The sequence below is a fragment of the Cydia pomonella genome, chromosome 10, assembly GCF_033807575.1.
Source record: "Cydia pomonella isolate Wapato2018A chromosome 10, ilCydPomo1, whole genome shotgun sequence".
NCBI classification, from domain to species: domain Eukaryota; kingdom Metazoa; phylum Arthropoda; class Insecta; order Lepidoptera; family Tortricidae; genus Cydia; species Cydia pomonella.
Window position 1 is genome coordinate 4,555,855 of NC_084712.1, and position 16,969 is coordinate 4,572,823.

Sequence of the window (16,969 nt, forward strand, 5' to 3'; positions counted from 1 at the left end):
GGGCCGAGGCAAGCGACGGCAGCCGCGCGAGGCAATGCCGCGGAACATCCCGCGGAGGAAGGTTTTCCTCCAATGTCACCGCGCGGCGGCGGCGGTGCGGCCGGCGCGGCGCGGCGTGGACACGCTCAAACAAAACCCTACGCCCGCGCCGCGCGGCCGCCTCGTGTGCCGTCCTTGTTTGTAAACACCGTGAACCGACTATGTCGTGACATAACTTACGGGCTAGTCTACTAGTTGGATAGTTATCGTGCCTTATCGCGCTATGGCGGTGTGTGACAAGTGGGTCGCGCTCAAGATAGTGGAGTTTGTGAGTATTCCCATAAGTGCAGCTACCGAGTTGAAGATTCGCGTAGAGTTCGATGAAGCGTGAAATGACTCTATTGTCAAGTCTTCTGACATGTTGACCGTACCTTGTGCAGCCAAGGCTAATGATTAATAAACCTACAAAAAGTTTCTAAAAGTATGGTTCGAAGCAATTATCTACAATAACGTATAGGTCATTTTGATTACTTCTTTTAGTTGTTTCTGCTGCAGGCAGTACAGTCGGCAACAAAAGTAGTTACTAAGTGCTAAAATTGATCTGCATATGATACGGCTCTATTGAATGAGAGTAAAAGCGTGTGAAGATTCCATAGCCTTTTCTGATGCTGACTGTATACATGAACTCTATTGTTGTAGTAATAAGGTTTAAGATCGTGATATTTTGTAGTGTTTACTAACTTTGCCCTTGGCTGTATAAAAGCTTATATGATTTGATTTCATATCTAACTTTCTCAGCTTTTATTTATTACGTTTGGGCGTTTCATTTAACTCTGCTTAATGTAGCATATGTTCTGTGTATTCTGCGGGAGAACAGTACAGAATAATATGCACAGACAGATACATATCTGAACCTGAACACTCAATGTTCAGATATTATTTTATTATTATTACCTGATAGCGACTAGGCACTAATATGATAAGGTGCATTTTTTCTAAAATTACCTGTACTTTGCATAAAGGACAACTCACAATTAGAAGCAATAACATTAAGCATGCAATTAGTTATTTTTAATTACGCTTAATACTGACAATGCCCTATAAATCTAACATTACTAACTCAAAGCATTGTGCAATCTACCTGCGCCTGCGCGTCACCTGTATAGACTCTTCGTTTTATTACTAATATAACAATACTAGGCCTAACAATCCGTAGTCACGTACTTGCATTCTTACTAAGATAATGTCCAGAGTCAGCGAACACATAGGATAAATATGGTCGACCTTCTTACGACACTTAGCAATCACGTTCGAATAGGTCGTACAAGAGTTTCGTAACTATTTGTAATGCAATTAATCTCCCTCGACGGGTTATTGGAAAAGTATTTTAATTGAATTGCCTATTTGGAGAGATATACCGTTTGTTTAGCTACTGTTATCGTTATTATGACTATGAGCAGTTACCCTAGTTTTGTGAGCATAGTTCTACGATCAGGATCACAATCAAGTAAGGTGTTCAAATAAATGACAACTATTATCATTGGCTCAAGGGCGTTACCTGGCCCTTGCTCAATTCAAAGTTAATGCGGCAGGTATATCAATATATCTGAATGTGACATATCAGTATAATACCATATTGTATGAATACCATGCAATGCAATAAATAATATTATTATTTGTATTTCAAGGGCCTATACATCCCGGTCTTTTGATAGGCTTGCGTGGGGATATTGATCCAACACGTAGAGGGCCCTTGAAGAGCTTTAATGTCACGTAGAACGCCTGCTGGAACCCGTTCACAGGCGCAACAACAACATAATAATAATAATCCCAATTCACTTTTTTTACGGGGTGTCGTAAAAAAAGTGAATGGGATCAAATGGGATTATTATTATTATCACATCAACATCGCTAGGTTTGTCAACGCAACTTTCCCGCTTTAATATATTTTTAAATGTTAATCCTAGCCACAAAGTGTACTGAATCTTTCTTGTAGGCAATTTTATATAGATTATTTGCGTGACAGATTTTTTTTTTTTGCTATGGGCCACCGTTTACGAGTTATTTAAGAAAAACTAAAACAAGGGACCTTCTTTTGGTGGCCTAAGTTAGATTATTTTGGTAGAGTGCATCGCTCAAGCCGCTCTATACTTGCCGGTTACTATGTAGTAGAGTCAGCAATAGAATCTACTTAACAATGCAGAGTTACTTGCTCAAAATGTTAAAGTCGGACCACGCTATGTTTTCATGCCAAGTGTTACGTCAAGTATGGAGGTTATAGGGATATGTAATGTAAGTTTGTGCAAAGTAAGCGCGGTCTACACAATTTGTATAATTTTAATTTTAACTCATTCATGATTCTCATGAATTTGAGTAAATTTTAAACATTGCGTAGCTACTTTTGCTGTCTCTACCTGTAAAGGTATTTTGTTTACCATTAATACACGTGCGCTGTCTTGTTTGGCTCTTAAGCTAAATCGTCGTATGTGTTCACATTAACCCGCATTCATAAGCTATTGTGGAGGCTGTAAAACACAGATACACAGGTGATCAGTGATTACTGATTAGGTATCTTATTACGGATGGATGGACTAGTCGCAGTCCTTGTGGATTGACATAGATGTCTGACCGGTAATGCAAGTGCGCTAGCGTACTAGTAATTATAGGAATCAGAGCGTTGTGCTTTAGTTTTCCCACAGCAGCGCCCTTTGTTATTGCCTTATCTAAGTATAGGTTTTAGCACTGTATTGTATCCTACTTAAGACAATATTAGGTAATGCAGATGCGTTGGACGCGTTCAGTTTTACGAGGCCGTGCCGTACAGCTGCGATCGTGGCCCCCAAATGGACTCGCCGGAAGATCAGCGCTGACTCTCGGGGTCTCGGGTCAGCATTATGCTGAGGCGACTGTGGTAAACTTGTATTTTTGTTAGTTTATCACGAAACAAATGATTTATGATAATGTTTAATGCAGTAATACGAGAAGTACTTGTGAATGAGTACTTGTTCCATCAATATTTTATCTAACCCCTTGGATTAAAAGTGCCTTGTCTTATAATTTTAACGTATCTGTGGCATCGTAAATCCGAAACCTAAGGATTGGTGATACACGAGAAATGGTTCGTGAATAGATAGTTAGTCTGTAGATTACGCTTTTTTAATTTTATTTTCTATTTTTAATGTAGGTACATGGTTCTGTTTACACATTGTGCCATTTTTATACAGCACAAGGCACCTAAAAACGACTTGAAAAGTTGAAACCGATCGAACTTACAATAAGTAGTAAATTTAATTCAGGGTCTGACGTAGGGTAGATATACTTACCTACTTGAGAAATATTGACTTTCAAGGGCCTGTTGTGGCAAAACAGTGTACATATTTCCCATTCCCATCTATATTTGTCATAACATGACAGTTGGTGTTGGTACGTCTTACCTATAATGAATACTAACTGACGTGTTTAAATAGTGCTAAGATGGTCGCTTACAAATGCAACAAATTGCGTTATCAATCCGGAAAATCGGATCACAAACTCTGAAACTAGATACACTGGTTTATTCGCTATCTGAAGATATGGGATCTAATCAATGCCAGATGTTACTTGTGTAAACCGAGTAGGTAGGTGTAGGTAGGAATTTCGCGTCTCCTCGACCCGCATATTCTCTGGTAGGTCGGCACGCTTATGCGAGATTGATTTGTTAGCGACCTGCAGTTAGTTGACTGGAAGTAGGTACAGCTCTAATTTTATGTTGTGTAGTGTACAATCAAAAGCCAAAAAAAATCAATCTCTTCTTCTTCCTCGCGTTGTCCCGGCATTTTGCCACGGCTCATGGGAGCCTGGGGTCCGCTTGACAACTAATCCCAAGATTTGGCGTAGGCACTAATTTTTACGAAAGCGACTGCCATCTGACCTTCCAACCCAGAGGGTAAACTAGGCCTTGTTGGGATTAGTCCGGTTTCCTCACGATGTTTTCCTTCACCGAAAAGCAACTGGTAAATATCAAATGATATTTCGTACATAAGTTCCGAAAAACTCATTGGTACGAGCCGGGGTTTGAACCCGCGACCTCCGGATTGCAAGTCGCACGCTCTTACCGCTAGGCCACCAGGCAAAAAAATCAATATTATGCCTAAAATGTCTTACATAATTTTGGAAAAGAGTTAATACTCTTCAAACTGCTAGATCGATATCAAACAGCTGAGAACCACCGCAAGGAAACTCGCTTTCACATTAAAAAAACGCATCAAACTCGGTTCATCCGTTGGAGAGCTATGATGCTACAGACAGACATTGGCGTGGAACATATAGCACAATCGGAATAGAACAAAACTCTGGAACAGTCTTGAAATTTGGTTTGTATGTACACTAATAGACCCCTTTTTCATGTCCATACCATTTGACATTTGAGGACCTCGAGGAATCGCAGCCATCTTGGAAAATGTGTACCATACTGGAGAAATTGCGACCTTTTATTTAATAATTTTGTGTTTTACTATAAATCTATGTATTAAAGCTTATTAAATTCCATCTTTTTAACTATGAAAAATTTTGCCACTTTTATTTTCTTTATTTTTCTATATTTATTTATTTTATGTTAAACTTATTAATTATTTGCATGTCGTGTCTTCGACTGAATACTGATACTTACATGTAAAAACTTTTCTGTTATCATCTTGTACCATACGTATTCTGGCAAATAAAGAAATTCTATTTTCGTCGGGGGTTAAAAATAGTATACTTAAATTATAAACAGGTTAGGTACGCAGGGCACATTAAATGAAGGTTAGATATGGACGATATGGTGGAGTTTCCCTTTTGGGACCGAAGATTAGATGGTGGTTGTTATCTAATTACGTATTTAACTAAAGCTAAGTAGACATTTTACTGATATACCTACTTTACCTATTTTGTAATATACCATATGATTTATTTAATAACATAAAATTTTAATGAGATACATTTTACACTCCAAATTAAAAATAGGCTATAAATAAACTTAAAACTAATGATAAAAAGTAAACATAAAATAAGAGTCTTATAAATAGAATATGTCCATTTTGTAATGGGTTGCAGAGCAGTGTGGTTATTATTATTAAGTATAAAGTACAAACCCCCCTCTGTATACAAGCATCCAAGCATTTATATCAGTTGACTTTAAATATACCTACCTAATTTTATTGCCGTGAGCTGAGCTCTCCATAAACAAGAAATTGGTCTATTATAAAAAAAAATCTAGACCTGGACCTCAAACATGCGGAAACCAAATTGTATCGCTATCTACGTTAAACTTTGCGTGTTTATTCTCATTTCTACTTTAAGCCAATCCTTTGAGAATGAGTCTTACCTTACAGTAGTTACAGTACTGACAGTAGACAGTAGATGGTATTTTATGAGCTCATTAGAATATTCCGCACACGTACCACGCACATGCGACAAGATGCAGTAACTGTCTGTACTTACTCGTAAGTGCGTCTTCAATGCCGCTCCCACGGTGGACGATAAAGGACTCGTGGATAGGTTCGTGATTGCTGGACCATTGTCACAGGGTTTTAGGTCAAACCGAACGACGCTACCTAAATCGCTGATGTAGACGTAGTCATAATGCTTCTTGCTTTCGTTTGTTTTTGCTTAATGACGTTTTTTCCCGGGCATCGCTTAGATTTGTACCTAATCAAAAACTAATTATATTCCGGTCCTTTAGGTACATTTAAATGCAAGATCGATAGTAGTTGATATAGGTTAAGCCAACCCCATTGAACATAGGACTTAAACTGTAGTGAAAGTTTACAAATAATAGTGGAAACACCGTGTTTGTGATCCAGACCAGAGTCACGAGGTCGAGCCTCGCCCGAGACAGTGAATTTTTGAGGTCTCGGTAGCTCGTAGTCAGACCATGGCTCCCTTGGCCCATGGGCTGGTGACCCAGAATTGCGAGTTCGAGCCTCGCCCGAGAGGTCCAATTTTAACGTTGATTATTGACGAGCCTATTCGAATTAAATTTGAAAATAGCTGTTCATGGACTCAAATAACCTAAGTTTAAGGAAGTAAAATTCTAGGATCCATTTGTATATTACGCGCACGTCTCACGCAGGCAAGATGCATCTTCAATGTTACTCCCACGGTGGACGACAGTCGACGAAGGACTCATGACTGTTGAGCTATTATGTAGGGTTTGGTCAACGCATTGAAGGTGATGCTTAACTTGCTCAAGTGTCCAAAAAGTAACGCGTAATGATGTACGTTGTTTGCTGAATAAGGATTTGGACATTGATCGCAACGTATTACAAACATGCACATTCTTTAAGATACTTACGTATATAATTGGGTCCAATTTTTTTCCTTCTCTTGTTTCTTGCCACTCTGTCACGCTTGTATATATTTGTGTTTTCTATCAAATAAATAAAAAAAACGAGTACCATTGTATGTTTTTCTAATAGCTGTAGATTAACATGAGAAAATTTTTAAACAAAATTTTTTCTCGTACAAAAAGCTCCATTCCGTCACATTTTAGGACAAAAAACAACTGTTTCAACTAAATTACGTACACAGATTGTTAATGTCCAAAATGTGGGCACTAAACAATTTAAATCAAATAAATTAAAAAGTGCGGCGGTTCAGCTTCGCAAGCAATTTTGATAAAGCCTGTCACTTCCACTACTGACTGAGACAAACCCTGTGGACAAACCTAATGACAACGCATCAGCAATTAACATAACATTATAATCTATCAAACGGTGTAGGCTGATGTAGATCGTGCCAAAGAATTAAACAATCATGCGCTCGAAAGCAACGCTCCTTCGGTAGTCGGGTGAAAGAAACATAATAAGTACCTACTTACCTGAAAATATTATTGTTTTACAGTTATATAACTTTTTACACTTTTGTGTCATTTTACATTGTATGGGTATTTCTTAGTGTATCACTTTGTTTTATACGGGTTCCCTGAAATAAAATCTATTTATTTATTTATTTTTATTTACCTAATGGTAACAGTCGTAGCGATAGTCTTCTATTTGGAAACTTTTCTAGAACTACTTAGTTGTAAAGTAGGCAATAGACCGAGAATTGACACAGAAACCTGGTACAGTCAGCGTCAAATACTTTGTAGCAACCAAAGTAGCCAAATAGTTCGGTACACCATATATTTAGTATGGTGTACCGAACTATTTGGCCACTTTGACTGCTACAAAGTATTTGATGCTGACTGTACATAAATCTTGCTGACCGTACTCCTCACCTTAGGTACCCATTGGCTTATTAATTATTAGCCACTTGAAGATATACCTATTACGGTGATCGTAGTTTAAGTTCAATAAAAAACATTAACATTCCATTCGAACATGTAAAAGGTAAGTTTTTCTTATATAAGATAGGTAAGTACCAACTTATTTTTATCCATCTAACATGGGTGTGGGTTGTCTACTTCTAAACTTGTTTATCGCTGGTGATGGTATGCCGAACGGTAAGCGTCGTATCGTTGCGTCATGTTTCGACACAGCATGTGGATTCCGAGTTGACACCCTGTTTAGCATATCAGTTAATTTTCTTTTTGAAACGAAGCAGTGTACCGTGAAATAGTGTTAAAACAACCTATTACATGGCTTTAAGTAAATACTAATAAAGACAAATAAATAATACAAACTGTAGATCTGTACACGGTGTTTTTTTGTTAATTTCGGGGTATGGCATTAAGGATGCTGAATGTCATAGTTTTTTTTTATGTAAAAAGTAATTAGTAACGTTGTAACACGGATATTATATTTAAATCCACTCAACAATAGATCGTCCGAGATAGTACTTGTGTTTAGTAGCAAATGTATATATAAACTCATACTAAACACTAATAAATATGTAAACTGGCCCTAAGGCACGCTACACGCTTGTATAGATAAAAAATAAAACATTTGATTATCTCCAAAGTGGAGTTAATTAGAATACCGGCTTCTTTGAGAAAGTTACTTAATTTAAGCCTGAGCTTCCTCCATTCCATTCCTGAGAATGCACCTTTGAAAATTTACGGACTTTAAAAAAACCCCGTGTACAAAGTGACGTTTCATCTCAATGGGGTCACTTAGCTAATAGATAGTAGTTTAGTTTCTTTCTTATATGGCGTTGGCTCTGGGATCTCCGCCTTACACCATCTGGTAAGTTCATTGAGAGCGTTAAAATATATGGAGCTGACGAGAAACTAAAACCTAACGTTATATACAACTACGTCGACGAACGAAATCCTATGTCTGTAGTATTAACTGGTCTTTAATACTAAGTGTTTAAAGTAGGTCTGTACCTCTGCACTTGAGCAAAAGTAACGCCTACTCGGCGCTCCTACTCGCTGTTTAGGAGCAAGGACATTTTAGCTATAGCATTGTTAAAATGGGTCCCTTCTATGAGCACAGGTAGATATGTATTAGGACACATGCTATGCATGTACACAGTAGGTTAATGTCCGAGAAGCTGGTGGCATGGGTTCTAATCCCAATATCCTTACCACAACGTTCAAACTCTTATTTAGCGCAAGTTTGCAAAAACGCATACTTAAGTACCGTAGATTGAGATAACGTAACGAGTCCTACGATAGCGTTTTCATATATAAAGTACCTATAACTTATTCCTGTTAAGGTTGCTAAACTAGGTATATCAATAAATTATTAAGCTGGCGCTAAAAAACCAACGTCTTCTAGTTTCAAAGTCGCTGATAAATGTATGGCATATGTCGTCGGTAGTTGGGATTTATACCCCATTCACCATTCTACGGTGTGGATCTATATATGACAATAACCATTTTAATGAACGCTACAGATATTTTGCGTGGCGTGCCTGGTGTACAAGCGCGTGTCACAGGACGACGAGGTGCGGCTGTCGCTACTCCTTCAGAAGTATTCCAGGGAATGGTCGCTCCTCACCTCCGTGACCTGGGACTCGGTCGGCGGGGCCTTCGCCGATGCCGTTTATGGAGGTACTCATCTTCTTTCTTTAACGGACCTGTAATACCTACCTATAAGATAATACTTACATTAAATTGTTGTTGATTTTTTTTATAGTGGTATTCTTAAAAATAGTTAACTCATGAACTCAACAATGAGTTTGACTGTGGGGTCGTTAGTCTCTAGTTATGTTACTAAAAATAACTTATAGCAGGTAATTAATGAATTACTATCTAATTACAGAAAGTATATTTTATTGGAAACTGATATTCTGCTCCGCATTTTCTCTAATGAATTATTGTAGGTAATCGTTAGTATTAGATAATAGGGACTTAATTAATGTCAGTAAATGATACAATGAATAATGCAACTTAACATCATCGTAACAGTTATAGGTTATCTGTTACCTACTTCATATTTAATCCACCAGGATTTTTACTCAATGATGAAAATATACATTTTATTCTTTTCGGTAGATCATGTCTACCGAAAAGAATAAACTTTTGAATGAAAAACTTAGTCACTTAGTTAACTTTTAGTTATAAACGGTCACACACGGTATTTCCGGACTAATACGACCAACTTACAAGAGAAGAGTGTTCTCCCATCTTAAAGGCCGGCAACGCACTTGCAACCTCTCTGGTGTTGCAGGTGTTCATAGGCGGCGGTAATTGCTTACTATCAGGCGATTAGTCTGCTCGTTTGCCTCCTATGTCATTAAAAAAGTCATATTACCTACTTACGTGTCGATTTTTTGTCTACACTACATATCTGAATTCAGAGCTTAACGCAATATCATAAAAAATTGGATTTGAAACACATCCTAACAATATGACGAAGGAAATTACATAAAAGTATATAGTGGCTCATGTGCCTGCCTCGTCCACGTCGTTAACTATCATTAATTGCAATGACTTGTTCAGGCCCAGAGCGCAATGGCCTATTATACGTAAAGAAAGCAGAGCTCGACCTTTGCAAAATACAAGCTTAGTATATTATACCTGATGTACCGACGCGTATAAATAAAGTAGGTAAATCGCATATGATAGGAGATTAAATTGTTCGGAAAATTCCTTACAACATAATATTAGTTGTTTGTCTCGAAGCTTCCTAGACATGTCTGACTAGGTTATGACTTATCTGGTCATTAAAGGTGACCTAGCGTTCTTGATAACTACGTTCGTAGTGACATCATCAAATTGTAATTAGAAGATTAATTGCTTTAGCTGCAGGTGGATGAAACCCAAATTATATGAATTCTAACGTGTGTTTTTGTTTAGGTTACGTGATTATTACCTTTGGGTTGCTGATAGCGCGAATCTTTCAAGAGATTCCGAGAGGCAGGCGGATACTGGAGGGCTTCTTCCTTGGCTTTGGAATGCTATTTTTCCTCGTTTTAGGTAAAAATTCGATGTTTCTTTTGAAATTATTATTCAACTTCTTTTTTACACATTACCATACAGTGTGTCCCTAGCCATTAGACAAAGCCGAAATGTACATATGCATTAGGAATATTAGGATATTTAGAACCAGTGTACAAAGTATCATAACAACCGGTGTAGCGGTTTCGAAAAAATTAACAAATTACATTTTTTTACTTTGGAGCAGCCTGTATGTGTTAGTAGCTCCTAAGGTAATATCCTCAAAGAATAGTATGGAACCTTCTTCAACGTTTTTGATTATCTTTTTTATTTATGACACTAATAAGCTTCTGACTTTTGAAAAATGTCATTATTATCAAATATTTCGAACAAATTGTTAAAAACACTGCCAAATATTAACACAGTGTGTTTCTTTTTGTTGTCAATTATTGCAAATAACTTTTGTTCGAAAAAATCTTTTTTTTTATCTATTGTTCTAATTTAAAAAATATTAACGTCAGAGCATTCCTGAGAAGTAACCCTACGTGGGATTTCAGGGTTTGTCCAATGGCTAAGGTCACCCTGTATAACGAATTTATCCTACGTAAATCTGGTTAGTAAATATAATTGCCCTTGATTTTACGTAAACATTCAGATTGGTGCTCGCGTCGGATCTCTTATGTATAAATTAGGTCTTACAGGCCATGACTTCAGCTCGATTTGTCTTCCAGGTGGTCTAGAGCTCGCATCTCTAGACGAAGTCCCCCACAAGCTGTACGTGAACGGCGCCGTCCTGGGCAGCCTGTCCCTCATCGTCGCCGCCCTCTTCCTCATCGACCTCTTGGCCCCGAGGGTGTACACCGCCACCCACCACTCGCAGACTGACCCCGTCTCCTCGCCCAAGTCAGACAAGAAGGTAACCATACTCTCACAGCCGAAGAACAATGGAGTATCACAGCCAAATGGTAACGGGGTCATAAGTAATGGGAAACAGAATGGTCTCATTACCGCAGAGAAACCAAAGGATAAGAGTAGACCGAAAGATCTAGATTTGACGCAAACTAAAATAGATAAAACCGACAGTCCTAGCTTGTTTGACTCACCCAGCCCCGGTTACACGAAGTTCGATGATAATATAGAACCGCATTTAGAACAGTCTAAATTCGGATCGCTACGTAGCGGTCTCGAGGCTGGAAACTATGGCCGCCTGTCAGACCCCATGACTGAGCATGACAAACTCCACTACGAGCGGGAGCTCGCGAAATTCAACGAGAGATACTTCAAGGATTATTTGGACAATTTCGCGGGAACGTTGCAATGTAAAGAGGGCTATCTTCCCGAGTTGCAATCGCCTAAATTCGCAAAAGTGCAAACTGGGCGATTAAGGAGCTTGTACGACGAAGTGTCGCCGAATTACGAGAAGGCTCGGCAAAAGTCCCCGACTAGAGCGAAGACCGTGCCTAGCCCTACCATGCAGCAGTTAGAAGACTACTTGAAAGGATCCAACAAGTCCTCGAGAAGGTCGGAAACTCCCGCCTTGTTCCCTATGGAGCCCATAGAAGAGCGAGACAGGGAGGGCGTAGATCTGACGGACCGTGCGTCGGGGACGCCCACAGATCCTGGCTACGTGCAGTACACGGCCGGCAAGTGGCCGGACAAGCGCGAGATCCGCACGCCCCGACACAGCCCCAAATAACCACCAAAGTCTAACATAATGCTCTATTAGGACTAAGAAATGAAGTTACCAAGTTGACCGATTTTGCAGCAAGAATATGTTTGCTACTTCCGTAGTGCTCGAGCCGCTTTGAATGTATTTATTTTAATGTGCTCTTTTGTGCAGAGCCTTCTAAAATAAATCATGTGACGGGAACTCCGGTGAGCGACAAGCGTTCAGTATTATTGTGAACATTGACTGACATACAAATTCTATTGTTGTGTTCAGAGTGTGTGAAATAATTATAAATAGCCATTAATATGTATAAGCAGTAGGTAGGTACTAATAAATTTTGTATGATGATGGACGTAATAAACTAATTTTACACGGTTATTTGTTTTTTTTTTTATCGTGGGAATTTTGAAGTTTTTCCTCTAGAATTATTGTAGGCGTTAAAGACAAAATTAAACTTTAATCAAGATAAGTATACCAATTGTATGGACCTTTTCAGTTGAGGAAGTTCGTTGCTCCGGCACTAAGTGGAAGATTAGAGTTAATTTCAAAATAATGATGTTGGACAAAGCATTCCACAAACGTCCGACAAACAGCGGACTGTGATTTGACTCATTTGTCATACATGTCTTTTCGTCGCTACCGGTTGTGTAAAAATGGCAATTAAATATGTTTTTTCCAAGAGCAAAAAGTATGATTTATCTTTGATAGTACTTAAATACGCTTGATTTTAGTGTTTGAGGCCCGACTCAATTTATTCTTGTCAGTCCCTAAATGCCTTACGTAGCCACCTGAGTGCGGTTACCACAGACACATGATACACAAATGCACATCAAGTAAATATTGCTTAATCTGTATTCCAGCATTTCGGGACTTAAAAACAAATATTATTAAATAGTTAAACAACTATCAATATTATTAACGAATCATTTTACAACACAATAAAATCAACAAATCAGGATATATTTCGCCTTAAATCCATAGGCAACTGAACAGCCTGAACAGTATGTACAGTTAGCCAAGAAAGTGGTTTACCACTTTTCGTCTCTATTTGTCAAGTATTTGTCGAAAAGTGGTAAACCATTTTCTTGGCTGACTGTACATGATAGCATTAATTTTAACTTCAAGTTCCCAACAATTTGGTACTTAAGTATATTGTTATTCAAATAGTTGTCACACAAAAACTTCCTCCTTATTCATGTCCACTCAAAACAAGACCTTGATTAGTAAAGCCCACACTTTGTTTGCTACAGTTAGTGAATGAATTTCGCAACGTTACTACGCTAAACGTCCGCTAATACAATGGACCGCCAAATGATCAACGAATTCCGTCTATGTGCGTGTTGCCACACCAAGTAGCCTTTGAACTTTGGTTAGCGACGGTCAAGAGTAATTGGTACTGACATGTTAGATACTTGATCAGGGATTCAGGGCGCAGGGCACAAAGCACTGATAGAGTTTTTTAACATTGGTTAACTTTCCGGGTTTTTAAACATAGGTGGATTTAAGTACAATACAACAATTTGCAACAGTTTGTATCGAACCACAAATAAATTATTCAAACCCGTTAACGTTGGATGGGAGAGTAATTTTTTTTTCGCGATTTTAGGGTTGTTCTCATAGTAACAGTTGTGCAGTATGACCTAAACATTAACGGGTTTAAGTAATTGCTTTACGTTCAGATACATAGATCTCGGATACTAAACTGATAGTTCGACTAACTAATAATGTACTAGTACCCACCATAAATCAAAGTGATTTGTTAAGATTTAGTGGAAAATGTTAGAAAAATACCGTTATATATGTCGTTTAGGATCGCAAAGCTTTTCTTCCCTCTTAAGTGTTAAGTCTCATTTCATTACCAACGTTTGTAACTCTAGTGTAATTTTCGTAAACTGATGATTGAGCATTGTCACGCACATTTATGAAAATGCTGACACTTTCAAATTAATGTTGTTTTTCTAACAGTTACAACGTCACAATGTCTGCTTAATTTATTTTAACCATACGATAGTAATATTTAGACACTCAGCTGTTATAATAATATTTTCTAACGTAAATATTATGACATACATCGGCTCACCGTATTTTATGCTAACAGCGCATTATTGCGACACCACGGTAAACTTGTCACAGTACAGCTACAATAGAAAAATGTCTAAGAATGCCTTTATAAGAGTTATATTACGAGTATAACTAAGGTATCTAAGACACAAGTTATTTAAGCTACTATTGGCGAATCTACAGTCAAGGATTCACTGGAATCCCGGGACAAGTAGACAGCTACATTGATACGTGATTGATACAAAAATAATGGGGATCCGTTTAAGGCCCTAATAGAATAAGTACGTAACTACGTAGGCACGTCTACGTCTTTGCTTGTCATACAAAGTCGTATTCAAATATTTTAACCTCGTCTGTACATTTTAGTCATCGTCGGTTAACGTAACAATACCTCGGCAGTTTGAGTACTTGAAAATGTCAAATGATATTACAAAAATGTCTAACGACTTTTCAGGCCGTTCGCACAAAGGTGTGACCTAAACCTAATTGGTCGCGCACTGTAAGACTAACCAAGTATCTACCTATGGTTATTGTGGAATTTTCTCTTGAGAAAGCTCAAACTGAGAAAAGAGCTTCCGTCCGGGTTTTCCTCGGATGTCGGATTAAAAATGATAGTTTAGTTTCTCGGAGAACAGTTATAAATACAAAATCCGCATGTGGCATCCCTATTGAGGCGGTCCATAGAAGGCTACAACTGCATACGTTTGTTTTTCACACACGTAGTTAATATTTAAAAGGTAAGTACCTACATATGATTAGTCGTAGATGCTAAATGTTTTCGTCCCTAGCGGTCAGCGGCGGCAATCAAGAGACGAAGACAATGGGGATTGTGTGAATGTGACCCCAAAATGACTCGGAATTTCCGACTAAACACTAAACATCCTACCAGTACCTACCCACGTAGCAAAGAGTGATTGGTAAGTAGTAGAAGAGATATATGTAATAAAGTAAAAAAAAAAATAGTTTTTGGAATTGCGGTGTGACATACTTTATGCGGTAGTTCTGTACCCCTAGTGTAAATTTATTCGATAGCGAAACGTGACGTACGCGTTTGCGATAAGTCTCATTTTGTATGGGATTTTGAGTTTCCAAAACGTCATTAAACGTCACGCTTGGCGCGCTGTTTAAATCCCATACAAAATAGGTAAACGCGTAGGTCACGTCACGCTATCGAATAAATTTACACTGGGGGGTCTTGTTTTCAAAAGTTGGCGTTTGACAATTCAGTTAGTATAGCACCATTTAGTTCGACTGTCGGATTCGGGGGCACGATATTTTTAAGACTTCAGGAGAGACCGAGGTGAGTTGAAACTACGTTAATTTTGCGGTGTCTGTAATCGTCTTGAAGCAAGGACGCGTAAGGGACCCGCGGAAGAGGTGCGGCACGGCTAAACATCGTTTTTTCCGGGTGTATATCATAGTTTCGGACACGTACTCTCGGAGTATCCTGCTGTCAAATGTTCGTTGATTCGACTGTCGCTGGATCGAATGTTCGCTGGGTCGAAAAGCGTAGAAATAATCAATTGTAGAATCGAATTTGAGGTTTCGATTGTCATTCCATAGAAGATCTCGGGTACGAATGTTCGTTGATTCGACTGTCGCTGGGTCGAAAAGCTTAGAAAAAAAATATTCAGGGTACCTCCTGAAAATGTGAATAGGGGGTAATTTTTTTCGGTTAAACCCTAAGGTAAAAACCTTTTTTTAAATCGGTCCAGTCATTTTGGAGTTCATTCTTTACAAAAAGAAAAATCCTAAAATACAAATGTTTTCTCTTATTCTCTTAGTATAAATATAGCTTTGTTTTTTAATCTGAACATGACACTAAAAATCATTAGAAGTAAAAAAGGATGATAAAATAAAACTATTGATTACTAAATCATTTATGCATAATTCGGCCACAAGTATTTCGAACCAGCGAACATTCGAATCAACGAACATTCGATACACAACAAATCGAACCCATACAATTCTAGATTACGATTTTTCGATTATGCATAATTCGGCCACAAGTATTTCGATCCAGCAACATTCGAATCAACGAACATTCGACAGCAGGATACTCCGAGAGTACGTGTCCGAAACTATGATATACACTCATTTTTCCAGCTTGATAAAAGGTATAGATTTCTGAACATTGATGTTCTTTCAACTCACCTCGGTCTCCCCAACATTTCCTCTACCATCAACAACTTTTTGCACATAATTAGACCATACTTAGTTTACTCTTTGAGTTAGGCACTTGCTGATTTACTGTGTGACTTGTTGGGCCCCGTTTGGGTCCTAACCAAGGTTAATGTGTTAATGTTATGTGTGAAATATAAAACAGATGCAATAAATGTGTCATAATTGTATAGTTACATTTGCATAGCACGGCGCTTGCACTACGTGTTTGCGATTGTTATTGAGGACAAGATCGAGGCTAGTCTGACTAGGTACTTCAATTCAGTAGGGTAGTATTTAATGCAGATTTTCCACTGATTTTGTTTTAATTCGCATCGACGTGTTCTTTTCTTGCTAATACTTGTTAATTATTTCAATAATTTGTCCAACAAATTTTATCATCCCGTTTTATATGCGCTAGCAACTGATACGTTTGAAGTTGGTGCCAAGTTAAATAGTTAAAAATATTGGTTCTTTCTTTCTTATCGAAGTACACCAAGGTAGGCATTCGGGTTGACGCTTTTAAAATTTGACTTAGCACCTACTCTTAACGTATCAGTTACTAGCGTAAGTATATAAAACTGGATGATATTTTATTCATACTTACTATGTATTAGCAACTTTTAGGTAGTTTTGTTACGGTCCATACAAAATGTGTGTGAAAATGCGTCAGAAAACTTTTAATTTTATTGCGACAATTTTTTTCCACGTGATTCTGAGTAGAATAGGCCAAATTGAGTCTGACGTTTTTTCTAAATGTGCCTACACTTTTTACTGGAAATTCACACCCAGAACCAGATTTCACAGAAAACTGT

General features: G+C 38.1%; 1 protein-coding gene across 1 annotated transcript; it reads left to right on the top strand.

Moving 5' to 3' along the window:
- The first annotated feature begins 128 nt into the window (after nucleotides 1-128).
- On the top strand, nucleotides 129-12,311 carry LOC133521871 (uncharacterized). The gene is made up of 4 exons (XM_061856978.1): nucleotides 129-307; nucleotides 8,779-8,935; nucleotides 10,184-10,303; nucleotides 10,996-12,311. The coding sequence occupies exons 1-4, from the start codon at nucleotides 263-265 to the stop codon at nucleotides 11,958-11,960; spliced, it is 1,287 nt and encodes a 428-aa protein (XP_061712962.1). The 5' UTR covers nucleotides 129-262; the 3' UTR covers nucleotides 11,961-12,311.
- Nucleotides 12,312-16,969: the final 4,658 nt, after the last annotated feature.